The sequence below is a fragment of the Sorex fumeus genome, unplaced genomic scaffold, assembly GCF_029834395.1.
Source record: "Sorex fumeus unplaced genomic scaffold, SorFum_2.1 ptg000100l, whole genome shotgun sequence".
NCBI lineage: Eukaryota > Metazoa > Chordata > Mammalia > Eulipotyphla > Soricidae > Sorex > Sorex fumeus.
The window spans coordinates 10754970-10782809 of NW_026606157.1; the positions used below are offsets into that span (position 1 = coordinate 10754970).

Sequence of the window (27840 nt, forward strand, 5' to 3'; positions counted from 1 at the left end):
AACGCCCTACCCGCTGTGCTATCACTCCAGCCCTGTGATAGGCAAGTTTAAGGTAGGAAAATTCACCTGCGCCAGTATGTTTTGTTCACGCATTAATTTCTGACGTTCCCGGTTTGGCTTGGTGACAACCACGTCCAGGACATCTTGTCCATTGTTCAGTACGTCGGCAACAAAGAAGATGAGATCTTCCAATAATTTGGTGACAAACCTATGATAAAATGGAAAGGAAATGTCACTGATATTCTACAGGGCCAGAGCAAGAGAACAGTGGGGAGGGCGTTTGCCTTGTACACGGCCGACTCGGGTTCAATTCCCAGCTTCCCATATGGTCCCCGGAGCACCGTCAGGAGTTAATTCCTGAGTGCAGAGCCAGGAGGAACCTCTGTGCATCGCCAGGTTTGGCCCCAAACAAACAAACAAACAACAACAACAAGTATTGAATGTAATTGGCACCATTTGGTTAAGTACTTCACACTGGCCAGAATCTTCACGAAGTTTCAGAGCCCCACCTGCTCCAGCTCTAAGGAACTGTGAAGATTATGATGCAGTAAAGTCACTGAGCCATCAGCAGAAGAGGCCACGGACTAGCAGCCCCCCACTGAGCATCTGTCAGTCACAGAAGGGCAACTCCACCTGTGTCTCCTGGTCCTCAACACGTCTCAGTTTCTCCAACATGTCTCAGTTACAGACTAGGAAATGCCCGAGTGGTCTGCAAGAAGAGGCAGAGTCATACGGCCAGACGCTGGGGACAGTCACAGACACATGGACGGGTTCGCGAAAGTCATGGCAGCCGTGACTTGAGTCTCACCCGTCACGTGGCCTCTTGGCCTCTCCGTGCTGCTTTCATTACCACCCCCGGGGACACGGGGGCCGGAGGGCTTCTAAAAACCCAACTCTTAGCTCTCTTCCTCCTGAACTCATGAAGAAAAGGCTATTCTCCAACCATGTAAATTAGCTCCGTTCACGCGGTAACAAGAACATACCCTGTCCCTGGCATGCCGGGTCAGAAAAAAGTGGACCATGTCAAAAAAAGCCCAACAATGGCTACTCAGTACCTCTATTGCAAACTACAACACCCTAAAGGAAAGAGAGCAAAAGGGAATGCCCTGCCACAGAGGCGGGGCGGGGTGGGGGGGATGGGGTGGGGGGTGGGAGGGCTACTGGGACCACTGGTGGTGGAGAGTGGGCACTGGTGGAGGGATGGGTACTCCATCATTGTATAATTGAAAATCTACAACTGTACCTCATGGTGTTTCACTGTCACTGTCACTGTCTTCCCATTGTTCATCGATTTGCTCGAGCGGGCCCAGTAACATCTCCATTGGAGACTTTGTTGTTACTGTGTTTGGCATATCGAATACGTCACGGGGAGCTTGCCAGGCTCTGCTGTGCGGGCGAGATACTCTCGGTAGCTTGCCGGGCTCTCCGAGAGGGGCCAAGGAATTGAACTCTGGTCGACCATGTTGGCCACGTGCAAGGCAAACGCCCTACCCGCTGTGCTATCACTCCAGCCCAGTGTTTCACTAAGGTAAAAAGGTAAAGGCCCTCCCGTTGATCGTCGATTTGCTCGAGCGGGCCCAGTAACGTCTCCATTGGAGACTTTGTTGTTACTGTGTCTGGCATATCGAATACTCTCGGTAGCTTGCCGGGCTCTCCGAGAGGGGCGGAGGAATCGAACTCGGGTCGGCCATGTTGGCCGCTTGTAAGGCGAATGCCCTACCGCTGTGCTATCGCTCCAGTGTTTCACTAATAAAAAAAAAAAAAGCCCAAGATTCCTTCAGAGCGGAACGCCTTCAGGTCGGAACACCCTGATCTCCTTTTCAGGCCCGTCTCACCCGGGTGAACGTCTATCCCGGGGCAGACAGAGGGAGCCAGGAGACACCCGGAGCTCAGCCCTCTGCACCCCACATCCGAATCCCAGCCTGCTTCCCGGGACCATATATCCCAATCCTAAATCCAGAGGCAACATCTTCTTGATGCCTATTTTAAACTTAGGCGCGTTGTCGTTATTTGGAGTCCAGCAGTGCTCAGTGACTCACGGGGCCAGCAGTGCTCAGGGCTGCCGTGGAAGGAAGTCGGGTTCCGACGGACACAGCCTGCGCTCCATGGCCTGTTCCCAGCCTTAGGCTCGAACCCGCTCATCTTCTTCCCACACGGGCACCTGAGAGACTCAGCGTGATCTCTGAGGCAGCCCCAGGAGTGAAGACCACGACTCAGGCACACAAACCAATTGGAAGTCTGGAGTCTGCGGGCACCTGGGAGACGCACCAGCCTGGCCACGAAAACTCATGCAGGTTCTCGGGCTCTTCACCGGCAAGGCCGCGGTGGGACCCGCAGGGGGCAGCGACCCCTCTCCAGCACGCCAGTCCTCTCAAGCTCTCCCCCCGACCAGCCACTCTCTCCTGGGCCGTCACTAGGTCCTACTAACTCCCCACTCTCAATTCACTTACTGAAATACGTGTGTGTGACCTTGCGGGAGGCAAGGACAGATTTTTATTCAAAAATACGACAGACTGGGATGGGGCAAGGGCTCGGCCGGCTGCCTGCAGGGGCCCTGGGCTCAAGTCCCAGCAGTGCACGGCCCGCGAGTACCGGACTGGGAGCAGCCCAGAGCCCTCCAGGCTCCTCCGAGGTCCTCACTCCCAGCTTGCTGCAGGCCCCGCCCGCAGGCGCAGCCACTCACCTCCTCTCGTTCTGCGTGATCGTGCCGTTCTCCAGTTTCTTCACGGTGGTCGCCAGCACTTTGTTCGCATCATTGGCGAAGTCCAAGTCGCGGACCTCGGACAGCGGGACAGACACGATGGCGAAGGCCTCTTTGTCCTCCTTTGTTTGGCAGGTCCCAATCTACAAGGACACTTCCCAGTGAGCGGGGCTGAGGGACCGGGCTCCGGGCACGGACACACCTGGGCACGGTCATACCCGGGCACGAACACACCCGGGCACAGACACACCTGGGCACGGACACACCCGGGCATGGCCAGACCTGGGCACAGACACACCCGGGCACGGACACACCTGGGTACGGACACACCGGGCACGGATGGACACACGTGGGCACTGCCAAGGACCTTGGGCCCCATCAACACTTGCTGGCAGTAAGCAGGAACACCAGCCCCCGTACCCAAATGCCAACTGGGAGCCCATCCTTATCACCCTGGCTCGGGGCTTCAGTTTCGACGTGATAGAATAACGTCCCCCTGGAAGCGTCTCTCTCTACGAGCTGCTCCCATTCCGGGTATGTGGGTCGGCTCCCCTAGCCAGCCCGGCACACACGGACACCATCAGGGCCGAGAGCCAGGCCCACTCCCGGGCACGCGTCCCACAGAGGGTCCGGCTCCCTTGCCCCCCTCACCTTCAGCATCACGGGCCTCTCCTCGTCCGTGTCAATGGGGATGCTGGTGCTGGTCACCCACGTGTTGGTACACAGATGCCGCAAGCGAACGTACGAGTTCCTGCAGCAGAGAGAGGGCGACAGCAAACCCCACATCAGCCGGGCCACCTGGCAGCCTCCGGCCAGCTCAGACAGCAAAGAACAGGAACACGCTGGGCTTGGGGCTGACGTCACTGAGGTCGAATTCGGAAATGAAGGTGATTTCAAGCCATGCCGAGCCTCACGGATGGGGGGACCCAGGACAAGGGTGCCCACTCAATGACCCCTTTCACTGGGGATCCCAGGACAAGCGCGCCCACTCCTGACCCCCTTTGTTGGGGGTCTCAGGACAAGGGCGCCCACTCCTGACCCCTTTCATTGGGGGTCTCAGGACAAGCGCGCCCACTCCCGATCCCTTTCATTGGGGGTCTCAGGACAAGCGCGCCCACTCACAACCCCTTTCCACCCTGAGGAGCACTGAAGGCAAAGGCCACCAGAGCGCCTCGACCTACTTGCTCTTCACTTATGCTCCATATCACAAGTGACGGTGTCATGATTTTAGCTCTTTACCCACCGGTAAACTTATTTAAAGAACCATTATCTTTCTTTGGGGGGACATGGAGGAGGGGCTCCCAAGCAGCGCCCAAAGCGTCCAGGGTGCAGGGGGGTCCAACCTGGCCTGAGGATGCCGGGCCGGGAGCTCCCTGGGTCACCCCGCAGTGCCCGGGGCCCCCACGGCTGCACCCAGCAATGCCCCGGGCTGCGTCATCAAAGGAGAGTCACCTGCTCACAGGTGCCGCCTGGACCCCCACCCCTCACTCTCCAGCCCCCTCTATCCCCCCTTTTTTTACCTTGGCACCAGGCAGTCGGCCCTCTGCAGAGTCGTGGCGTCCAGCTCGAAGAGAGAGGCGATGTCGTTCCCGTGTGGCACCGACACCAGCGTGTACATGATCTTCTCCCCCGCCTGCCGCTTCTTCTTCGAGGCTGGCATTTCTCCGTCCCTCTGGTAGCAAGGGACAAGCTGGTTTACCTTTATCGGCCTCTTACTAGACTCGCCAACGAGTTGGAAGACGTGCGATTATACATGAATGTGCATGTTATTTCCTCGTTGAATGAGAGAGAGGCCACGGCCCGGAACCCTGAGAAGCAGCCTTCGAGATAACGACCATCAAGCAGTGACAAGTCCCCCGCCCCGGCAGGCAGAGGGCAGGACAGCGGCTTGATCTGAGTCTAATCAAGAGGCGCTGAGAGGGGGGCTGGAGCAATCATACAGCAGGTAAGGTATTTGCTTCGCATGTGGGAGACCCGGGTTCGATTCCCAGCCCCCCGCATGGTCCCCCGAGCACCGCCAGGAGTAATTCCTGAGTGCAGAGCCAGGAGGAACCTCTGAGCATTGCCGGGTGTGACTCAAAAATAAAAAAATATATAAATTTTTTTAAAAAAAAGCTCACTGACATAAGAACAAGTCTCACAATGGAGACGTTACTGGTGCCCGCTCGAGCAAATTGATGAACAACAGGAGGACAGTGACAGTGACATCACGCAGACAAGCCCACTGGATCCCAGCACCATGACTCCCTGAGCATGGGGAGGTCCGGCCCCCAAACACCAGGTCACCTCTCCGGGCAAGGACAGTAACCCCCACCCGAGTCCCTCACACACCTGCAGTGCTGAGGCGCCCTCTGGCACCAAACCCGGGAGGGATCAGGGGCTGCAAACAGGCGGGGCCTGCAGTCTCTGCCTGCGGGGAACACCCAGGAAGGGGTGGACCAGCCGCAGGCCAGCACCCAGGCACCCGTAGCCTGCCCAAGCCTTACCCCGCTCCCGGCGCCCTGCTTCCTGTCACTCACTGGGGTCACTCAGCACGGACACGCGGCCTCTGACACGGAGACCCCCCTCGGAGAGAAGATTCTTCGAGAAGGTTCTGGAAGGACTGTTCCAGGCCGCTTCACCCTGCACACTCCCCTCCCCCATTCACCGGCAGCAGGACTCGCTGCAGGCCTGGGGGTTCCGAGCCCCCTGGGGGTTCCGATCTGCTCACGCCACAGTTCCAGCACACGCTCCTCCTGCCCGCGTGGCCTCTGGTGCCCCCCCACACCCCGAAACCCACCCTGCCCTTTTCTTTTCTCTTCGTCTGTCTGCTAGGGGTCACATCCCAGCAGTGCTCAGGACTGACTCCTAAGTCTGTGCTCAGGGGACCATATGGGCTGCCAAGGATGGAACCCGGGACAGCCACATGCAAGGCGAGTGCCCTGGTCACTGTGCTACTGTCCCGGCCTCCAAACCGGCCCTTTCTCTCTCTCCCACCCCTCACTCCTGACGCACCCTGGCCGGGGTAGAACTTCAGGAGATTTGGGTGTCTTCTCTTACAAACTGGAGCTTTCCCCCCACAAAAAAAAAAAAAAAAAAGAATTCTACAGAATAAAACGGCTATGAGGGGCTGGAGCGATAGCACAACAGGTAGGGCATTTGCCTTGCATGCGACCGACCCGGGTTCGATTCCCAGCATCCCATATGGTCCCCCAAACACCGACAGAAGTGATTCCTGAGTGCATGAGCCAGGAGTAACTCCTGTGCATTGCCAGGTATGACCCAAAGAGCAAAAAAACCTGTTATGAATAAATGCACAGTTCCTGGAATAACTTCTGTTGCCGTCCAGGAGTGTGCATGGGCTGGTGGTCCTCAAGAAGGGGGTGAGGTCTGTGCTGGGGGTCCGGGGGTGGAATCTGCCCACTGCTGGAGACGCTCAGTTGCTGCCCCTCAAGGCCTGAGGTGAGTGGGGCCCCTGGGTTCCACAGAGCTCTGGGTCAGGCCATGCAGGCAGCACCCAGGGCAGAGAAGGGCTTCAGCCCACCCAGCGCTGGGTTGAGGGGAGAAGCCCACACAGACGACAGAGCCCGGCCAGCCCCGGGCACAACGGCAGCGCCCACACAAGGTGCCGACTCCCACAGACACTCCCCCCCTACCCCTCCAAAGAGTCACTGCGGGGAGGAGGTTCTCTGGGAGGAGAGAGCCGGGGCCGCCGATGCCCAGCTGCGCTTGACACGGTTCCAATGTTTGCAGGGCCCGCGGCTGCTGTGCGTTTGTAAGATCGCAAATAACAGGCTCTTCTGCGGAGTAAATGCAGCAATTTGGGCCTTAATGGCCACTCTCGGGGGCCCCCCTGCACCTCGTCTCGGCCGCTCTGTGCATTAACCTCTACTGTGGCGAGGTCGGGAGCACAGCGAGTGCTCTGCCTCTAGATGGCAGGAAAGTGTTCACTGCACAGGAAGCAGACAGCACAGGGAAGGAGGGCAGGAATGAGGAGCCCCTTCTCGGTCCCCGTCAATTCGGCTGAGAGACACGGGGAGACACCCGCACCCACTCCACAGGGAGGAAACTGAGGCTGGGGCAGCCCTGCCTTGACCAAGGCCACACCTGGTAACGGGGATATGCGGGACGGGATTCTGCCGGGCTCACAGGGCTGAGGTCATCACTGCAAATGAGCTCGTGGGAAAGAAGAGAGCCCCGGGACACACAGGGCTCTCTGCTCTCGCTCTCACTCTCACTCTCCATCTCCATCTCTCTCTCCCCCTCTCTCCTATCTCTCCTCTCCTCTCCTTACTTATCTCTCCTGTCTCTTCTCTCTCTCTCTCTCTCTCTCTCTCTCTCTCTCTCTCTCTCTCTCTCTCTCTCTCTCTCTCTCACACACACACACACACACACACACACACACACACATACACTCATACACAGACAGAGAGAGACGAGGCTTGGAGATGCCCGCACCAGACCTGGTCCTCCTGCTGACGGTGAGTGTTGGACAGGCTGCCCGTGGCCAGGATGGGTGAAGCTCACCCACTCCATCACGTCCGAGAGGCACAATGTGGACGAGCCCCAGGTCCAAACAGGCCAGGCCTCCTCCCTCCCAACAGTCCACGCCAGCGACTCTCTCTTCCCGCCTCGTGTCCTGTCTGCCCGCATCCTGCTGGCTGGCCCCCTCGTGTGCGGTCACAGCCCCATTCAGTTTCCTGGGTGGCCTTCATGGCCACCATGAGCGGCACTGCTCTGGGTCACATCAGTGACCTACAACTGGGCTCTCGTGAGTCTACCAGGGAGTGGACATCTCTGATGCTCCCTCCCGACACGGCCTTCCTGCCTCTAACAGCTCCCTCAATGGCCACTGAGACGGAGGCCCCCGGGGCCATGCTGGGGCCCACGGGGTCACGCTGGACCCGTGGCTCTAATGTCCACTGAGACAGAGGCCCCCGGGATCACGCTGGGCCCACGGCTCTAATGCCCACTGAGGCAGAGACCCTGGGGTCACGCTGGGGCCCACAGGGTCACACTGGACCCACGGCTTTAATGTCCACTGAGACAGAGGCCCCCAGGGTCATGCTGGAATGACCCTGAGTCTGAGATAGGGCCTCTGTGGCACCCCCACCCCCCTTCACCCCGTCACCGACGCCTGTTCCTGAATCACAAGAGCGGAAGGACTTGGGCATCCTGGGGCCTCCATACGCAGAGCCCAGGAAGTAGGTCCCACACGGATGAAACAGGACCTGAGTCAAAACTCCAGGGGCTGGAGTGATAGCATAGTGGGGAGGGCGTTTGCCTTGCACACGGCCCGACCCTGGTTCGATCCCCAGCATCCCATATGGTCCCCTGAGCACCACCAGGAATAGTTCCTAAGTGCATGAACCAGGAGTAACCCCTTAACATCACCAGATGTGACCCAAAAAGCAGGGAAAAAAAAACTCCAGGGGCCTGACTGAAGCGACTCCTGTGTCTCGGCCCTTTGACACCCGTAACGTTTTCACGACCCTCAGTGTAAGCCTGAGGGTTGGCTGATGGGCTCGGCAGGACCCACTCGTGTCCTGAAACTCTGACTAGCCCCACAGCCTGGGTCCCCATCACAGAGAGCCACGTGCCGGGCAAAGACGTTTCCGTTCCGCCTTTTGAATCTTGGCAGGGGCTCGGGCCCGGCAAGAATAATGCTCATTAACTCCAGAACAGAATTCTGGATTCCTAAGGAAACAGGGTTAAGGACTGCCTGTTTTACGCCAAAAATGCTGGCAGAATTGTTAGCTGTACCCGTGTGTGCATACGACAAGTCAGTTTGCCAACCGCTCAGCGCATCACCCGGACGTCACCTTTTCACACCCCAAAATCTGCGTCTCTGAATCCTTCACTGAGTGGATCCGCTCACCACAGACGAGAATGAAATAAGCGGCGTGAGCAGCACCAAGCGTTTCTGAAAACCCACCTCAGAATGAGATTGGGGGCCGGGACTGGGCATGAGGCAGGAAGGCGGCCGGGATGCGAAGGGTCCGGCCCTGTCTCCAGCCAGAGAACCACGGCCAGGAAACAAACAGGGAAGATTGAGGAGTTTGGGGATGTCAGAGAAATCTGGCTGCTAGATATTTCAGCTTGTCCCCATTAAAAACAAATTCTTTTGCGTCGGGATTTTCTGTTGTTGTCTTTTGTACATGCCTTGATTCTGTTCTCCTGCATTTCAAAAGCTGCTGAAGGCTGAACCCACCAATTCTCCAGGCGCCCTTTGACTACAGAACTTTCTCGTATAGTCTCGAAGCTGCTGGAAATTTCCCTAAACACCCTGCACAGTCTGAGCCATATCATCTCTTCCCTTCGACCGTTGTGTGATCAACAATCACACAGAGAACTTCTCAGAGCCCGATCTTCAGGTGTCATGCTAATTTTCAATGTGTTTATATGAAATAAAAACGGTATGTTTGAGATTTGTTGATGAAAAGAATTCTACTTACCACATTCTTCCCTTCATTTTGGGCATCTCGATAGTCAGGATTAAGCTGAAAAGGAACAAAACCAGTTTTAATTGGTCTTAAGAGTACATGAACAGGGATTGAAGCACAGCCGGAAGGGCGTTTGCCTTGCACGCGGCTGACCCAGATTTGATCCCCGACATCCCATATGGTCCCCCAAGCACCTCCAGGAGTAAATCCTGAGTGCAGAGCCAGGAGGAACCCCTGAGCATCGCTGGGTGTGACCCCCCCCCAAAAAAAAGGAGCACATGAACAGGACTAGTGGGGACACTCAGCTGCTTTGGTCAGGTCAAGTGGCTTTTAGTTTCCTTCATTTGATTTCAGTTTGAATAACTGAGACTCTACCCTTCAATTAAAGGAAATCTTTATTTAAATCAAGAGGTCAACGTTACCCAAAAGCATACCACCCTTTTTTTTTTCCCTTCTGTGTTTTAATTGAATCACCATGAGATACAGTTACCGAGTCATTTCTTGATGGGGTTTCAGTCCCACAGTGCTCCAACGGCCACGCACGCGTCTTGTTTACCCAAGGCCAGATCCTCCAATGCATTTTCTACCCAGAAAGCGTCAGGGTGGTTGGTCACAGACACGGCGGGGGTTTATGTGACTAAATCAAGTTCAGGATGGCGGGGGGGGGGGGGGGGGGGGGGAACGCGCATCTGGGACAAACCCACTTGGTCTCCCAGAAGCAGCCACTCCCGAAGCCGCCCTGATGCTGCTTCCCTGGCTCCAGGGAGAGGCTGACAGCGGGGTACAGAAGCCCCCACATGCCTGGCCCAAGACAGGCCAGCGGGGATCACATGGCCTCTGACACATGCACGCCTTTGGCGGTCAAAGTAAGACACTGACGTATCTTCCACCCTCAGGCTGCAACTTTCATAGCTAAAATACGTTAAAATTTAGTTACAATTTTCATAGTTAAAATACAGGTAGGGCATCTTACGTGGCCGACTCAGTTCCACCCCCAGCACCCACCATGGTACCCTGAGCCCGCCACGAGGGTCCCTGAGCACAGAGCCAGGAGGAAGCCCCTCAGCGCAGCCGGGTGTGGGCCAAAAACCAAAAACCAAAATCAACAGTAGGAAGCTAGTGGTTCTGTGAATTCGTTAAGGCAGCGACAGTGATGGTTATCACAGGGGCAGCACAGATAGCCCTGACAGGGCCCCCCCTGGGCAACGTGCTGTATTAATTCAAGGTCAAATAAGCAAATGCTTTCATTCCAACGTGCCTGTCTTCCCCAAATAGAGAACTGTGATAAAGCAGGAGCTATTCTATAACACCTATAACAAAATAGGTATTTCGACAACTAGGGAAGGATACAGAAGGGAAAATGCACTAACTGAGGAAGGGGAGAGCAGACGTGGTCACGTGGAGACCCTGAATTTGTCAAGACCTTAAGATGAATATTTTCTTCTGTTAAAAAATGAATCATGCGTCTGGCATCGGAGAGAGAGCTCCGCTGCCGCTCAGTCACTGCCCGATGAATATCAGTAGCCACCAGGCGGGCAGGGCAGGGGGCAGCGTCTGGGAGGGGGAGGAGGACCCCGGGCTGGCTGACAGGGAGCAGGAAAGCCGCGTCCGAGCTGGCGGTTGTGCAGAGAAAAGGCCCGCGCGTGGCGGGAAGGAATCGTGTATGCTACGCGGGTCGGGGAGGGGGCGGGTGCAGACGAGCGGAGAAGACCTGCAGCCTGGCTAGCAGGTCACAGCCTGGGGAAGGGGCCCAGAGGACGAGGTGGGCCCAGGCCCTTGGGGGACACGAGACTGCAGAGAAGACCCCGGAGCGCAAAGCAAGGCGCAGTCAGGGACCGCCCACCTGTCAACCCCACTGGCCCGGGAGTGGCCCTCGGGGACAGGGCGCGGGGGCCAGGCTGCGGAGGGCAGCACCCAGTGTCCCTGCGAGGGGGGTCCGCGGGGAGGCCAGGCCAGCCCAGACCTCGGGGCCGACACCCCTGGTGGCCAGGCAGAAAGGCAGTGGACAGTCTCGTCATCACTGGGCACGGCTAGAGGAGGCAGAGGGAAGGAGGAAGGAGCCCAGAGTAGTGTCCAGAGCTGGAACACACACACACACACACACATTCACACACACAGCTACACAAAACCACATACACACGACACACTCACACGCTCACACACACATACAGCTACACAAAACCACATACACACGACACACACAGAGACAACCACACTCACAACCACACACAACCACGCACTCAGAACCACACACAACCACATACATAACCACTCACTCAGACACGACCACACACACTCAAAACCACACACACAACCACACATAACCACATACACACAACCTCACAACCCACATACACAACCACACACACTCACACATACACAACCACACACGAATACAAACACACAACCACTCATACAACCACAAACACACACTCACATACACACAACTACACACTCACACATACACAACCACACACTCAAAACACATAACCACACCTCACACACACAACCTCACAACCACATACACAACCACACACAAACACAACCACACTCACAACCACACAACCACTCACACTCTCAACCACACACAATCACACACTCACATACACACAACCGCACATTCACACATACACAACAACAAACTCAAGCGCGTGCACAAGCCCCAGTGGTGCTGATGAAACTGAAAGTGGAAGCGAGGCAAGACCAGCACAGGACGCAGGACCTGAGCGGAGGGAAAGACACGCCCTGACTCAGAGTCCTGTTGCCTTTTCTTGGTGTATTTTCCTGGACCACACCTGACAGCGGTCGGGCCTTGCTCCTGACTCAGGGCCGCTTCGGGCAGCTCCAGAGACGCCCTGGGGTGCAGGGCAGCACGTGCTTGACCCACTGCGTGCTCCAGGGCTCCGAGTTTTATCTGAACCAAGTCTGGGGGTGCAGCAGCCGGCTTCGAGCTGTTCGTTGGCCCTAGTGGCCTTGTGACATCCAGGATCGAACTCAGGCCCCACAGTGCCGCGAGGGAGTCGGGGATGGACCACAGGGGCAGAGGACGGAGGGACAGTCGGGCAGGAAGGGGCCGGGAAGGAGGGCGGGAGAGGATGGGACCAAGTCACACCAAGAGCAACGTCCCCCTACCGAGGCCACTGCTGCTCATCCTGAAGGAAGGCTGTCCCCAGGGGGCAGGACACTGAGAAGGGCCCAGACTCCAGGTGGCAGCTGGGACCATGTGCATCCAAACCACACACGGTCACAGTGCTTGCGCCCGAGGGACAGGGCTGGCACTCACCCAACGCGGGTTCAAGCCACGGCACCCAGACGGCCCCCTGAGTCTAGCCCCCACGGCCTAAGCACAGCCTGTGGTGCCCAGACAACATCTAAAAACAAAACACTATGCCGGAGCCAAACCGCGGTCATTAAACAGTTTGGGAGGCACTTGCTGAGGAGTTTGGTGGCGCGGCCCTGAGCCTGATTGTCGGGGGCAGAACACGGTGGCCCTGGCACTCTGCTGTGACGGAGCGTGAACCACAGTGCCCACGTGAAAACGGGAAAGAAACGACAGCCACCCCCCTTGAGTTCGCTGCTCTGCTTGCAGGCGTGCGGGGCAGGGCTGGGGGTGGCAGGGCCACGAGGGAGGCCGGGCACGTGGGGACCAGGCCCAGGACCATGTCGTGTCCCCAGCCCCCGCTCTGGGTCCCGGGCTCCCTTTCCGTAACAAAGCGCTTTCCCATCAATCTTTTATTATGTCCCACCTTGAGACCTCAAGCCACCCGTCTGAGTTCCTCATGATCCCACCCAGAGGTGCCTGTCCCAAGCCCCGCACTGCCCAGGTATCTGCTCTTTGACAGACACAGTTCCAGCAATATAGGAAGGAATATATAGTCAGAAGCAAGAGAGCTCGGGCTCCAGAGATCCAGAGTCAGAGCCATAAGGAGAGAGGTTCCAAGATTGGGGCCCAGGAGAGAAGGAGGCAGAGAAAGACAGGAGTGAAGAGAATTGGAATAAACTACAATTGATATAGACCGGCCTGGCCCTCGTTTCTTCTTCCATCTGCCCTTGGCCAACGGCCGTTCTGATCCAGGCCACACACAGCGGCTCAAGAGCACCGAACACAGGCGGTGAGACAGTGCCATCCAGTGAGCCCGTGAACACACAACCTTCGGTGAGATAAGATTTTACAAGTAACATCTCCAAGAGGCTGATGGCTAGCCGGCACTGTCCGTATTCTGGAACATAAGATTTCAACTGTTGTGTAATATTTACATGCGTGTTTTGTTGTACGTGTGTGTACGCGCACACACACACACACAAGCTGTATGTTCCTTCCGTGTGCTGCAGCCCACATGCATCAGAGGAGTGAACACAGACGCCTGACACTACGACTCCATGAGTCCTAAGCCGACGTCCAGGTCTGGAGCGCTGAGGGCCTCAGTCCACGGGCTCCTGGCCACTTGGCTAGCAAGTGCTCACTGCCACCTGGCCTGTCCACCAACAGAAGCCGCAATCTCTAACGTCTTTAACAAATGAAATCACCTTGGCCTTCTCCATCCGTCTTGTTTTGTAAAGGATGGTGGCAAATGCCTGCATTCATCATGTCACAGAAAGGAAACGCAGAGGCTGTGGGTCCCCGGGGCCATGTCTGATCACGGTCCTTCCCGCGGCTCCCCCGGGCCTGTCAAACACGACCATTGCCTCCCCTCGCTGGCGTGGCCGGAACTGGCTGCAAAGCAGTGAAGGCACTTGCCTTGCAAGCGACTGACCCAGATTCAATCCCCGTCACCCCGTATCGGCCCCAGAGCCCTGCCAGGAGTGACCCCTGAGCACAGAGCCAGGAGTCAGCCCTGAGCACTGCTCAGCACAGCGCAAACCCCACAAACATCAAAGAGACACACAGATACATCTGATGCTGCCACCCTGCCCTAGGGAGGACGCTGCCTGTGGGTGAAAGGCCATAGGTCTCCGCAGTGGGTGGGCGCTGGAATAAGAGTCAGGTGTGCAAGGTGGACTTTGGGGGAGATAAGATGTGTCTCAAAGCCCCCAGGGGTGAACTGCATTCTATCTTTGCTTGTTTGTCTGTCTATATTTTGGTTGGGGGTCACACCCAGCTGTGCTCAATGCTTCCTCCTGGCTCTGTGCTCAGGGATCACGCCCAGTGGGGTTTGGGGGACCCGACTGGATGCCGGGATTGAACCTGGGTCAGCCGCGCGCAAGGCAAACACTCGTCCTGCTGTACTCTTGGTCCAGCCCTGCTTTCTACTGGTTTGGGTTTGTTTAGGGAGACTGTTTTGGTTTTTCGCTTTCTATTTTATAATGTTAAATGAACTCAGTACATCGAGAACTCAGCGCTTCATTCATGTAAATAAACAACTTCATTCTTGATTAAGTCATCTGAGTGATTCAAATGTTTACAGCTTTAACTGTGGAATCAACAAGGAGAACTAATCGTGTGCAAAATCATGCCAGTTTTGACAGAACCTCAGTCACTCAAATAGAAAACTGAAAGTGAATTTAGGAAAAGAGCCATCCGTATAAAACCTGAGAAGAATTTCATCCGAATTTTCGTATCTTTTATAGAAGAGTTTACCAGCTTTTTTCATCGCTTTCTGATTTTTTTTCCTTTTTGGGTCACACCCGGCTATGCCCAGGGGTTACTCCTGGCTCTGCACTCAGGAATCACCCCTGGCGGCGCTCAGGGGACCATAAGGGATGCTGGGAATCGAACCCGGGTAGGCTGCGTGCAAGGCAAACGCCCTCCCCGCTGTGCTATTGCTCCAGCCCCTACTTTCTGCTTTTTTGATGTTGGGTTTGCACATTATAGTGCTGGGGGGGGCGTGTGGTATGGGGGTGACCCCGAGGGGTGACCTGAGGGGCCGTGTGGTGTGGGGTGACCCTGGGCACAGCCTATGCTCCTGCCCCTCCAGCCGCGGCCATGCCCACTGACCCTTATCGAAAACAAGGCTCCCCCTTCCTGCTCATTTTTCCTCCAAATGGTCACACTTCAAACCAAGCTGCTTCCTAACATCCAGGGTGTAAATAGCCAACAAATGGCCATTTGCTACTTCAGTGGCCCAGACTCATAAACACCAGACGTTCGGAAAGTAAAAATAATCCCGAATTCATCACATCACACCTCAGTCTTGTCAGCGAAACTCACTGACTGCTCCGGCAGGGCCAGGCACCCCCACCTGACTTCATTCTCCTCACTCTCTCCGCAGGTGAATGGCCCTCGGGGCAGGAAGCGGAGCCTCGAGAGGGTCTAGCGAGGGTCACGTGCCCACATTTCTCTGCAGATGCCTCTGAGTTCGTGCTCGGCAGACACAGTTTCTCTCCACGATGCTCCTCCCTCACAACCCCAAAACCCTCGCCAAGTCCCAGCCTGTCCCCGGTGCTGGGGACACAGGGATGAGGTGGGAACAGTCCACTGCAGAAACGGCACATTCCACTGACCTGCACGGGGCAGGACCAAACAGGCCTCCACGCCAGGGCGCCGTGGACTTGGGAGAGGGCATGTGAGCGCGCAGACAAATACCCTGGTCCCTTGTTTGCACCAACCCTGTCCCACCCTGGCCTCAGCACCCAGGCCCCCCAGTCGGATCCTTCTAAAAAGCCGCATTTGGGGCTGGAGTGATAGCACAGCGGGTAGGGTGTTTGCCTTGCTCCCGGTTGACCCGGGTTCGATTCCCAGCATCCCATAGGATCCCCTGAGCACAGCCAGGAGTAATTCCTGAGTGCAGAACCAGGAGCAACCCCGGCCCTGTGCATTACCGGGTGTGACCCAAAAATAAAAAATAAAATAAAATAAAAAACTAAGATAAAAAGCCGCACTCAATCCCCGGGAAAGAAGCGTGCTAGCTGCAATCAGCGTTAGGGAAGCCGGGCAGAACTTCCGCCCCTCCGGCTGCTCCTGTCTGCAGGGCTGACCCTGCTGGCCACCTGCTCCTGGCGACTCTGACGTCACATCGGTGACACCATCACACGCGTCTGGCAGAGAAAGAAAAGACCTCAACGGGTCTCTGCGGTCTACACTGCGGCCGGGGGGCGGAGACGACTCGGAAGGCCTTTTCCTCTGATGGCCTGAGCAGTGGAAACCAGTGACCAGCGAGACGCGGGGCCTGGGGGAGCCCAGACGCCCGCCACACCCTCTGGACGTGCCCGCCTCTGAGACAGCCGCTGAGGAGAACGCAGAGGAGACTGGCTCAGACGCAAAGCGGGGCCCCGACGGGGAGCTGACAGCACCCGCCAAGGCTGCACCTCGTGTCCCAAGACAAAGGGCTGGTTTGCTCCTGTCTCCGAGCTCGGAAAGGAACCAGGGCTCACACCTGGAAGCGTGAGTGCTCTGAGCTACACCCCAACCCCCTAGACAAAGACTTGTTTGGGGGATAAAAAGGGGCACACCCAGCCATGCTCAGGGCTCCTCCTGGCTCTGCACTCAGGGATCACTCCTGGCGGTGCTCCGGGGACCAGATGGGATGCCAGGGATGGACCCGGTGGGCCACGAACAAGGCCAACGCCTGACCCGCTGGACCATGGCTCGGGGCCCCACAGAGGTCACCCTGAAGCCTAAATGACAGCAACCGTCGCAGACAAACAGCCGTGCCCGTTCAGACCACACAGTGACCCCTTCCGACGCCTCCATCTCCCCCCGCCCAGAGGCCCAGGGCCCCTCCCAGATTCAGACATGCGATGCCACCGCCCACCCCATCTTACCTCGGCAGCCAAATAGTTCCCGGTTGCGAGATGCTTGAATCTGAACAAGCTGTTCCACTGTCCGGCGCCTCCACGGCAGGGGTCGTGGTGGACCACCTGGAAGGAAGAGCGAGTGTAAGGGCAGAACTGACCCCACCTACAGGCCGCAGAAAAGTCAGCTGGGCCTCAGGCTCAGTTCCTGGAACTGAAACAGTATCAGTTTCCCAGCAGAGAAACAGTGTGTAACTAGCCAGTCTGAACCCACCTGGGAAGTTTCTGGGCCCAGCGAGTGGGCTCCATCAACCACGACAAGGGCTGGAGCGATAGCACAGCGGGGAGGGTGTTTGCCTTGTATGTGGCCGACCCGGGTTCGATTTCCAGCATCCCATATGGTCCCCTGAGCACCGCCAGGAGTAATTCCTGAGTGCAGAGCCAGGAGTAAACCCTGGGCATCGCTGGGTGTGATCCCCCCAAAAATGAAATCAATCACTATGCCCCCAGTCAAAATGCCCCAGAGATTGCCTTTGGTTAACCTTAAAGATGAGTAGCCTTGGGGCTGGAGTAATAGCACAGCGGGGAGGGCGTTTGCCTTGCACGCGTCCGACCCGGGTTCGATTCCCAGCATCCCATATGGTCCCCCAAGCACTGCCAGGAGTAATTCCTGAGAGCAGAGCCAGGAGGAACCCCTGAGTGTTGCTGGGTGTGACCCAAAAAGAAAAAAAAAAGATGAGTAGCCTATGTAACCATAAACTGTGACTGTTACTGGAAACTATTGTCTAATGTTCCCTGGCCACTGTTGCCATCCTGCTTGGTTAACTCTGAACCCTATAAAAACCGCTTGTGATTTGGAGTCGGGGTCCTTGTCAAGACTCCACTGTGTTAGATGAGACTCGGACCCTAGCTCGGGCTAGAAATAAAATTCCTTTGCTTTTGCATTATCGTGTGTGGTGGATTCAGTCTCTCCGCAATTGGGAATCCAAAACTCGGGCACAGCACAAGGGCTCAAACGGCTAAAAAGTAACCTGGGTACAGAGACGCCGTCAGCCGACACTGAACGTCCACCTATTGGCGCAGACTTGCCAAACCAAATCCACGCCTTTGTGAGCGTACACGGAGCGGGGGACAGAGATGCCCACAGAACAGGGGACCTGACGTCTGCATCCCTGCTGCCTGGACCATCCACTGGCACCACGGCCGCAGCCTAGACCTGACTCCCAGCCGCCAGCAGGAAACGCGGCCTCCGTTATTCAAACATGCATTCGGGCGTGGAGAGAGAGTTCGGCGGGAGGGTGCGGGCCTTGCCTATGGCTGACCTGGCATCCTGTATGGTTCCCCGAGCACCACCAGGAGTAATTCCTGCGGCAGAGCCAGGAGTGACCCCTGAGTACCGCTGGTGTGACTATGTTTTGGAAAGGAATGTGACCCGAGGGTCCCACTCTGCCAGGCCCCGCCAGCAGCGGGCACCCCGCAAGCCTCAGACTGGGGACGGGCACTGGGCAGGTGCGGGAGGGGACAGTAGGCGGCCGGAGACACGACAGGCGGTCTCGGGTCTGGGGAAGGTGGCTGGCGCAAGGACACGGCAGGACCTGCACGGGACTGTGACAAAACACGGCCAATCCAGGCTGGCCCTGGGCACAGGAAGGACTGGGCAGAGGCTCGGGGGATGGGCTGGCACAGAAGCCAAGGTCAGCTCTCACAGGGCCTTCCCCGAGGCTCAGCCACCCACGATGGTGACGGCCACCAGAGAACATCAGCAAGTGGACAGCAGGGGCTCTGCTCCCGGGATCGCTGGGAGAAGAAAGAGCAGAATGGGCAGGCCTGGGGCCCGGACACACGGAAGGCCCCTCACCCCACCTGCACGCTCGCACCCGCTCCTGCCTCGAGCTCTGGGAGCCGGAGCTGTAGAGGCTGCTCCCACCCGTCACAGAGGAGACCGCTGTGGGGGAGGGGGCACAGTCCAGGGGCTGCCCAGGGGCTGGGGGGCAGCAGGAGTGGGCATGGCGAGGGGGCTGGTGTTGGAACACCGTCTGCCCAAACTCCGATCCTGACTAACTACGATTTTTTTTTTTTTTGCTTTTTGGGTCACACCCGGCAATGCACAGGGGTTCCTCCTGGCTCTGCACTCAGGAGTTACTCCTGGCGGTGCTCAGGGGACCATACAGGATGCTGGGAATCGAACCCGGGTCAGCTACTTGCAAGGCAAACGCCCTACCCGCTGTGCTATCGCTCCAGCCCTGCAATTCAGACTGACTAAATAAAACACGGCAGCGCCATGTTATCCCCATCAACGGCCAAGACCCAGGGACGATAAAACCCAGCTCCCGAAAGCCTCTTATTGTCTAGTTCTCACTCTTGGAGAACCCAACAGGCTACCAAGTGTATCCTGCCCGCACAGCACAGTCTGGCAAGCTCCCCGCGGCATATTCGATATGCCAAAACCCAGGAACAATGATGGGTCTCCTTCCCCTGACCCTGAAGGAGCCTCCACTGCGGCACTTGCTAAAATCCCAGGGCTAGGACGAATGAATGGAGACGTTACTGGTGCCTGCTCGAGGAAATCGATGAACAACAGGATGACAGTGATACAGTGAAATAAAAATTGGCAAACACCTAAACTTCTGAGGGCTTCTCCTATTCAGATCTTAATAACTTTCAACCGCAGTGGGGAAGTCTCTCCAAGCCTGGCAGAGGCAAACACGGCAGTCTTTGCCGTGGGTAAAGACTGCAGCGGGGTCCTGCTGTTCACTCTCATCCCCTCCCAGACCCCCTGCTCCAGAACAGAGTCAGGCGCAGCCCCTGGGCGCCTGCCGGTGTGACCCGAAGCACCACAGCAGGGTGGACAGTCTTGGAGAGACTCTCCGGAAATGCTCATCCTCCAGGGGCCGATCTTGAAGCATTCATCATCCCCAAACCTCTTCCCCAGCAACGGGAAACTCATGGCTCTCCAATCAGCCTCCTGAGGAGGCCGTGAAGACCCCAGAGAGCCCAGAACAGACAGGCAGGGCCCCAAGGCCCAGGGTGGGCCATAGGCTGAGGAGGGCAGGACGCGGCCACCGGCCCAGATTAAACCCTCTCCCGAGACACCAAGGAGACATGTCTGCGCCAATGCCCGTCTCCTGAAGAAAGACGCCTCCCACAGGGCTGGTGGGCACTGCCCACACCACAGCCAGGCCACAAGAGCAGCATGCGCAGAGCGGCCCTCACTGAGTCGCACAGAGGGGGTCAGTGTCTACACTCCCTCCACAGTGCTCCGTGCTGTGTGGCCCTCAGAGAGGCACCGTGGGAGGGTCTGGAACGTCTGCGGCACAGCCCACAGGCCCTTAAGTCAACACACACGAGAGAAGGGCCAAACCCTCAGGCCGACTGAGCAAACACCACAAGGCAGGCACAGGGTGTGCCGGCCTCACAAGGACTCTGAACAACGCCCCAGGTGACCTTCGAGGGAAAGATACAGAGCACGTGAGGAATCCGAGATGCTAAGAAATGCACCTTTCGGCATCACCTGCCCGGGGGTGGCTGAGCGTCTTCCGCCTCACTCTGGAGAGACGCCGGAAACAGAGTCCCGGGGAGAAGCTCTCATGGTTTGGAGGGATGACCTTGGCGACCCTCATGGGGTCAAGGACATGGTCTGAGATGTGCTGACGGTCTCCTCTCTCTGAAGGCCGGACAGGCGCCGTGGGTGTCCACACGCCGTGGGGCACCCACTGGGCCCCCTGCCGGTGCTCCTGATGAGTGCTCCCGGGCTCTGAGCCCCGTGACCCCGCCACGCTGTGACCTCGTGGGAATAAGCCACACAGCCTCGAGCCTGCTATTATTCCGCCTCCTGCACTGGCCTCTTCCAGGTCTTTCTGTGTGTTTCCAGGAATGGGGGCCTCGCAGGCAGTGCTCAGGGGGTCACAGGGCTCTGGATGGCAGGTCAAAGCCAGCGCCCGAGGATGTGGTGTGGCTCAGGCCACGGCCTGCTGGGCACTCAGCCCCTCCAGCTGGCACTCATCAGCTGGGCTGTGCCACTGCTACCAGCATGAGGTACTGTGGAGGCCTTCTTGGCTCGTGGCCTGTTTCTCTCAAACCCAAATGCATCCACCAAACGGCCACGGAACCTGGGCTCCCGCCTGCAAAGCACACTCCAGCTCATTAAAACTAAAGCGTGTGAACATATAAGTCACTGTCGCTGTCCTCCCGTTGTTCATCGATTTGCTCGAGCGGGCCCAGTAACGTCTCCATTGTGACAATTGTTACTGTGTTTGGCATATCGAATACGTCACGGGGAGCTTGCCAGGCTCTGCCGTGCGGGCGAGATACTCTCGGTAGCTTGCCGGGCTCTCCGAGAGGGACGGAGGAATTGAACTCGGGTCGGCCGTGTTGGCTGCTTGCAAGGCAAACGCCCTACCGCTGTGCTATCGCTCCAGCCCAACATATAAGTAACACGACTAAAGGTCGTGTGAGGTTGGGATGTGACATGTCACATGCTGCTTGCTGTCAAGAGCAAGAGGTTTGAGCTGGCTGGGGATTTACAAGCCTGGAGTCCCGGGATGCTGACTGGTCCCACGTGACTCCAGACGCTGAGGCCTCGAACCCCTGCAGGCCCCTGCACTCGCTATAGGGAAAACCTCACATTTCCTAACGGACCCCCACGGTGGCACAACAGAGTGACATCTCTCAGAAACACTTTTGAAACTGACTGAGCTGGGGCTGGGGGTCACTCAGCCGTGGACACCCTCGAACCATCAGGAGGTCCTGGGCTTACTAAGGAGCATCGCACAGTCACTCACTGCAGCTTGGAATAACGGAAGAATGAACTAACAGAAGTCCTCTCGTGAGTCAACAGCTTTCCCTCACGGTGACTATCAGCCCATTGACTTGAAATGAACACTGAGTCCAGTGAAACCCAGTGCCACAGGGGCACTGAGGCCTCGGCTCCCTGTCTGGCAACACACCACAAAGGGCTGGCGCTGGGGTCTTTGCCAGACCGGCAGTGCCCAGGGGGGCTCCTGGCAGCACCAGGATCAAACTCGTGGGCCACATGCGAGGCCCTGGACTCTCTCCGGCACCCACAACGGGTTCCTTAAGGTGTGGGTTTTTTTTAGAGCAACTTTTCATTTTAATGAAAACGATTATTAAAAGCGATCCCTGGTGCGCCCTCGTCCAAGGCCTGGGAGAAGAGGTGCCACCGTGAGGTGAGGAAGCTCAGGCCACCGTGTCCCCGAGAGGAGGCGGCCAGGGCACAGGAATGACTACACCACGGTCTGCCGCAGGTGCGGCCACGGCGATAGGAAAGACCCAGGAACCCTTGGCCTGGAGCGTGGGTCGGCAGCCCCGGGGACACGCACCTCTACTTCCCAGAGCGCCTTCGAGCTCGTGGCCGAGGTGGCCGACTGGCGCAGGGTCGTGCGCAGGAAGATGTGCTGCTTCTTCTCGTACTCGTCACACGTCAGGAACTTCTCCTGCTCCGCGTGAAACAATCTGACAACGTCGCCCTGGAAACAAACGGGCCGAGAAGCACTGCGTTCCAGCAAGCGTCTGAGAGGCAGAGGCGAGAGGCAGGTGGCTCTTTGGGGACTCGAGGGACGCTGGGGCACCCCAGAGCTATCTGACCATCGGGTGGTTCATGTGTTTCATTTCAAAGCATGAGGGGCGACAAACAAACGCATCTCAGAACCGAGCAGCTCGCTGCAGAGATGCCCCCGGACTTTGCAATAGGCCACTCTGGCCGGGCTACTCCAGATGGGAGCAGATGCTGTCCCTCCGCCTGCCCCCCTAGGAATCTTGGCAGCATCATCTTCCAGAACTCAACAAGAAGCCCAGGTACACTGGAGCAGAAGCGGCAAACGCCAGGCCTCATGGGAAAGGAGAGGAGGCGGCCCTTCCCCATCCCCCAGCCCCGATGGGACTCGGAGATGACGCCCACGAACTGCCCCCAGCTACTTATTAAGCTCCTAAACATTTGGTCGTGATCCAGAGACACACAAACGAATCTCAGGACTTAGCAGCTCGCTGAGAAGATCTCTCAGACCGTAATTATTAAATTTCAGAATTCCAGGAGCATGATATGCTATTCATAACAAGCCTTACAAAACAACTTGTCTAGCATTGCCTTTTCGGCAGGTTTGAGTGGTGGTGGGAGAATTTCAAATAATAATGGTGGGACTGGTGTCAAAATATTGACTGTAGGGCCGGAGCGATAGCATAGCAGGTAGAGTGTTTGCCTTGCACGCAGCTGACCTGAGTTCGATCTCCGGCATCCCATATGGTCCCCCAAGCACCGCCAGGAGTGATTCCTGAGTGCAGAGCCAGGAATAACACCTGAGCATTGCTGGGTGTGACCCAAAAAGAAAAAAAAAATTGAATGTAATCAAAGGAGAGAGAGAGAGAGTGAGAGAGAGAGAGAGAGAGAGAATTGTGGAAATTGTCTGCCACACAGGCAGGGGAAGGGTTGGGATGGGAGGAGGGATACTGGGGATTTGGGTGGTGGAAAACTGGTGAAGGGATGGGTGTTTGATCATTGTGTGGCTGAAACTCAAACATGAAAGTTTCATATAACCGCATCACTGTCATCCCACTGAAAGTTTTGTAAAAAAAAAATAGATAATAACAAAATAAATCCGAGGGGGCAAAGGCAGTGAGACGCGAGGCATGTCCTGAGACCTGCAGGGCCACGCGGAACTTGAGCCCTGCACACGAGGATGTCACAGTGCCCTTCCGGATGGGGGGGGGTCTCCGCAGGTAGCCCATTCACTTACTCCTTTGAGCACGTCCTCTCGGTAGGAGCTGTACTTCATGAACAGCGTGATCTTCCAGCTTGTGTTGCAGTTGACGGCGTTCACCTACGAGTCGAAAGGCAGCTGGGAGAGCGCAGAGCACCCCCACCCCGAGGCGGAGACCCCGGCTCCCACGGACCGAAGGGGGAACCACGCCACGCGGACTAGGGGATCCCTCTTCTAGGCCCGTGTCTTCTAAGGGTCCCCCCAAACTAGCCACCAGCTGGTCATCACCGACACCTTAGTTGGGACTTTGCTCGGGGAGGCCAGGAAGTGCTGTGGTTTCCTCTCCCGCGAGGGGCCGCGTGGTCCCACCCCGCTCACCTCCTTGCAGCCCGGGTTGTCCAACAGCTCCATGTTGCTGGCGTGCAGGGGCTGCCCGGCATTCACGGGCATCAGTACCACCTTGTCCCCGACGACAATCTAGAAACGGAGAAGGGGGCACAGTAGACGCAGCCCAGACGCGCTGCCTTGTTGGGCCGGAAGCTCAGCCTCCGCAGGGCTCAGCCCCGCGCCTGGGTCCCCTGGGTGCCAGCATCTTCTGACTCACGCCGAGCCCGGGTTCCCAGGGCCAGCGGAGACCTTTCCCCACCAGGCTCCTGCTCGTGACAGCCCAGCCCGCGGTCAGCAGGCCATGGAACCCCACAGAAGGGCAGGCACTGACCATGTGTGTCACAGAAGGCGGATTGACCGGGATAAAGAATACCTGTTCTGATTGTCACCTGTACTATTTCGGGAAGATCTGGTCTCCCCGCAACGACCAGAAATCGACTGAACACGTGTACCGCCACCCGGACCCAGACCGTGGGGAACAGCTCACGGCCTGGCTCCGGCCCCTCACGCACTTTTGTTACATTCCCAAAGGGATGCTTCTCTACATGCAGTGTCTTGATTTGAAATAAAAATTCAAATGAGGGGGCTGAAGTGATAGCACAGCGGGTAGGGCGTTTGCCTTGTACACGGCCGACCCGGGTTCAATTCCCAGCATCCCATATGGTCCCCTGAGCACCGCCAGGAGTAACTCCTGAGTGCAGAGCCAGGAGGAACCCCTGTGCATTGCCAGATGTGACCCAAAAAGAAAAAAAAAATTCAAATGATCCCGGGAGACGTCGTCTCAACCTTTTCCCTAATGAAGGCACCTGGCTCCCCGCCCCGTGTCCCCACCCCAACCCACCGTTGACCCCTCAGACTGGGACCCCGCTAACATGATCTCCACCTATGACTCCCTGATACGTTCTGCTGGGAAAATGTTCTGCTTGCACTAGAGAAGCAAGGCTAAATTGACTTTAATCTCTGCTGGTATTAACATTAACCATTTTTAGCTTCGTGTAGATTGTTCACTACTCAAACTGGCAAAATGAAATCATGCGTTCTTGATGAAGAACCACGCAGTTTCAAAGCTGGAGCGACAGCACAGCGGGTTAGGGCGCTTGCCTTGCTGCTGACCCAAGATCACTCCTATCACCCCATATGGTCCCCCATAAGGTCTCCTGAGCACCACCAGGAGTGACCTCTGAGCAGAGTCAAGAGAGCCCTGAATACCACTGTGATGGCCCAAAAACAAAAACAAAAGTTTATTTTCCTGGCTCCGTACTCAGGGATCACGAATGCTCCCTACTCGGGGAACACGCCTACTCCCTACTTGGGGATCACACCTGCTCCAAACTGGGGATCACTCCTGCTCCCTACTCGGGGATCGCTCCTGCTCCGTACTCGGGGATCACTCCTGCACCCTACTCAGGGATCACTCCTGCTCCAAACTGGGGATCACTCCTGCTCCCTACTCAGGGCTCACTCCTGGCCCGGGCCCGGGGGCTGCCTCTCTGGGCTGCAGGAATCCCCTCTGTTGCTTGACTGCCCCCAGTCCCAGCATGGCTTCCGAGGCCTCAGCGCTCAGATGCTGTGGCTTGCCCAGACCCAGGCCAGGCAGCCTTCACAGTGGGCGTGTGGAGGCGGAGCACACGGGAAAGCTGGGCCGCGTTTCTGCAAACAGGAGAGAGAGCAGGAGCACTGCAGAAGAGCACCCAGGGGTGCATGTGGGGAGCAGAGAGAGAACTGGGGAGGTGGTCAGAGATTTTTCATTCTATTGCTAAGTTGTTTTCGATTTTTGAACCATGACCTGGCACCTATTTTAATCAAATTATTTATGTTATATTTTTGTTTGGGGGGTCTCAGCTGGTGGTGCTCAGGGCATACTCCCGGCTCTGCACTCAAGGATCACCCCTGGTGGGCTCAGGGGACCTCATGGGATGTTGGGGATTGAACCTGGGTCGACCACTCACAAGACAAGCTTTATCCACTGCACTAAATCTCCAGCCCCGTAATCAAATTATTAACAAGCAAGCAAAAAATAATGCTCAACATAACACAAATACATTTACAACATTCCCCCTACCACAAAAAAGTAAAAGGAAGGAAGAGAGGAAGGGAGGAAGGGAGGAAGGAAGGAAGGAAGGAAGGAAGGGAGGAAGGGAGGGAGGGAGGGAGGGAGAGAGGGAGGGAGGAAGGGAGGAGGGAGGAAGGGAGGGAGGAGGGAAGGAAAAAGGACAGGAGGGAGGGAGAAAGGGAAGGAGGGAGAAAGGGAGGGAGGGAGGGAGGGAGGAAGGGAGGGAGAAGAGAGGAAGGAAGGAAGGAAGGGAGGGAGGGAGGGAGGGAGAGGGGAGGGAGGGAGGAGGGAGGAAGGGAGGGAGGAGGGAAGGAAAAAGGACAGGAGGGAGGGAGGGAGGGAGAAGAGAGGAAGGAAGGAAGGAAGGAAGGAAGGAAGGAAGGAAGGAAGGAAGAGAGGGAGGGAGGGAGGGAGGGAGGGAGGAAGGAAGAGGGAGGAAGGAAGGAAAGAAGGAAGGGAGGGAGGGAGGGAGGGAGGGAGGGAGGGAGGGTGGGAGGGAGGGAGGAAGTCCCGGGAAGATAAATGAAAAGGAAACATTCACGGCTCTGCTCCAAGCTGTCCCCGGCGCCTTCCCAGCCATGCCAGGGCAGGAAAGGGCTCTGGACAGCTGAAAGGCAAAGGAATCCATTTCCCGTGAACCCATTTCCCCCCAAACCGATCCGTCCCCCAAGCCTGTAAGCCAAGACAAAGCAGCTCCTGAGTGGCAGAAACCGTCGCCTCTAGAGGACCTGGACATCTTCCTCCCCCTCTCCTCAGCCTTATCCTCGATTTCATTTGCTCCCTCATCCTGTCGGTACCTACGACCTAGGACACGATGTCATCAGCCGCTAAAGCCTTGGCTCTAACGCTCCAGCTCCTTCGCAATCGTCCGTTCCTGCTTGCCTGCATTTATGAAACTTGGCGGCAGCTGACCTGACTCTGCGGTGACGCTATGTCCAGCCATCTTCAGTAACAGGCGACGGGCCCCGACTCCCAGGAAGGAAGAGAGCATCATGACACTTCTGATGCCGGGATGTGGCATCAGGGCCCGAGATCCTCACAGCGACCTAAATCACGGCACAAGCTACCGGGTGGCCAGGAGGCGCTGGGCTGTCACAGCACAAAGCAACGTGGCGGGGTGGCGGCGGTCATGCTGGACAGAGACGCTGGTACGGAAGGACTCTGCGTGCACCGAACTACACTGTCCATCTGAACCAAGGCAGAGTGCTCAGGAGTCGGAGGGTTAACACCCCACCCCCGTCCCACTATAATCGATTCCTTGAAATAGTTCATTACATTCAACTCTCTGACGGCCCTGTGAGAAGGCATTTGATTGAGATCCGGGAAAGGAAGAAATTGCAGGAGTAAATAACACGAATGATTGCGAGACTCCACAGCTAACCGAAAGGGCGCACTTGAGTCTGTCGTTTTTGCATATTCTCTGCGTTTGAGCTCGGCTTGTTGGCTGGGACCTTTATTCCCGATCGCACCCTATAGATGGTGGGCAGGGGAGTGGGGACCCTCTGGGAAGGATGTTCCCACAAAGGGCATCAAATACCAGGTCCAAAACAACTTAGGGCCATGCTGAGGAAGTGAGAGTTGATTAATTAACCACCTGCTGAAACATAAACACACACCATGCTCACAGCACACAACACTAATGCAAAAAGAAAAAAAAAAATACAGAACATATGTGTGAAGGAATCCAAGGCAAAGCTTAACCCGGCCACATTCCTGCATGCGTGCTGCTCCGGGCCTTACCTAAGAGACCATCGCCCGACCTCTCACTAACCAAACCAGACAGCGACGCTTGCAGCCTGCAGAATTGAATGCATACTTCAAAATTCGTTGGGAAAATAAATTCGCTAATAAGAGAAGACATCTCTAAACCAAGAGCTATCCAAAATAGGTCTC

The 27840-nt window shown here is 56.8% G+C and overlaps 1 protein-coding gene across 1 annotated transcript in view; it reads right to left on the minus strand.

Annotated features, from left to right (window-relative positions):
• Positions 1 to 27840, minus strand: part of ITPR2 (inositol 1,4,5-trisphosphate receptor type 2) — a 342793-nt gene that overhangs the window by 241903 nt on the left and 73050 nt on the right. The window contains exons 6-14 of the mRNA XM_056134649.1: positions 23886 to 23984; positions 23544 to 23627; positions 22134 to 22280; positions 16825 to 16920; positions 9136 to 9180; positions 4222 to 4373; positions 3353 to 3452; positions 2684 to 2844; positions 67 to 208 (exon numbers count right to left, since the gene is read on the minus strand). Coding sequence (XP_055990624.1) covers positions 67 to 208; positions 2684 to 2844; positions 3353 to 3452; positions 4222 to 4373; positions 9136 to 9180; positions 16825 to 16920; positions 22134 to 22280; positions 23544 to 23627; positions 23886 to 23984 — 1026 coding nt within the window. The remainder of the gene's footprint in view (positions 1 to 66; positions 209 to 2683; positions 2845 to 3352; positions 3453 to 4221; positions 4374 to 9135; positions 9181 to 16824; positions 16921 to 22133; positions 22281 to 23543; positions 23628 to 23885; positions 23985 to 27840) is intronic.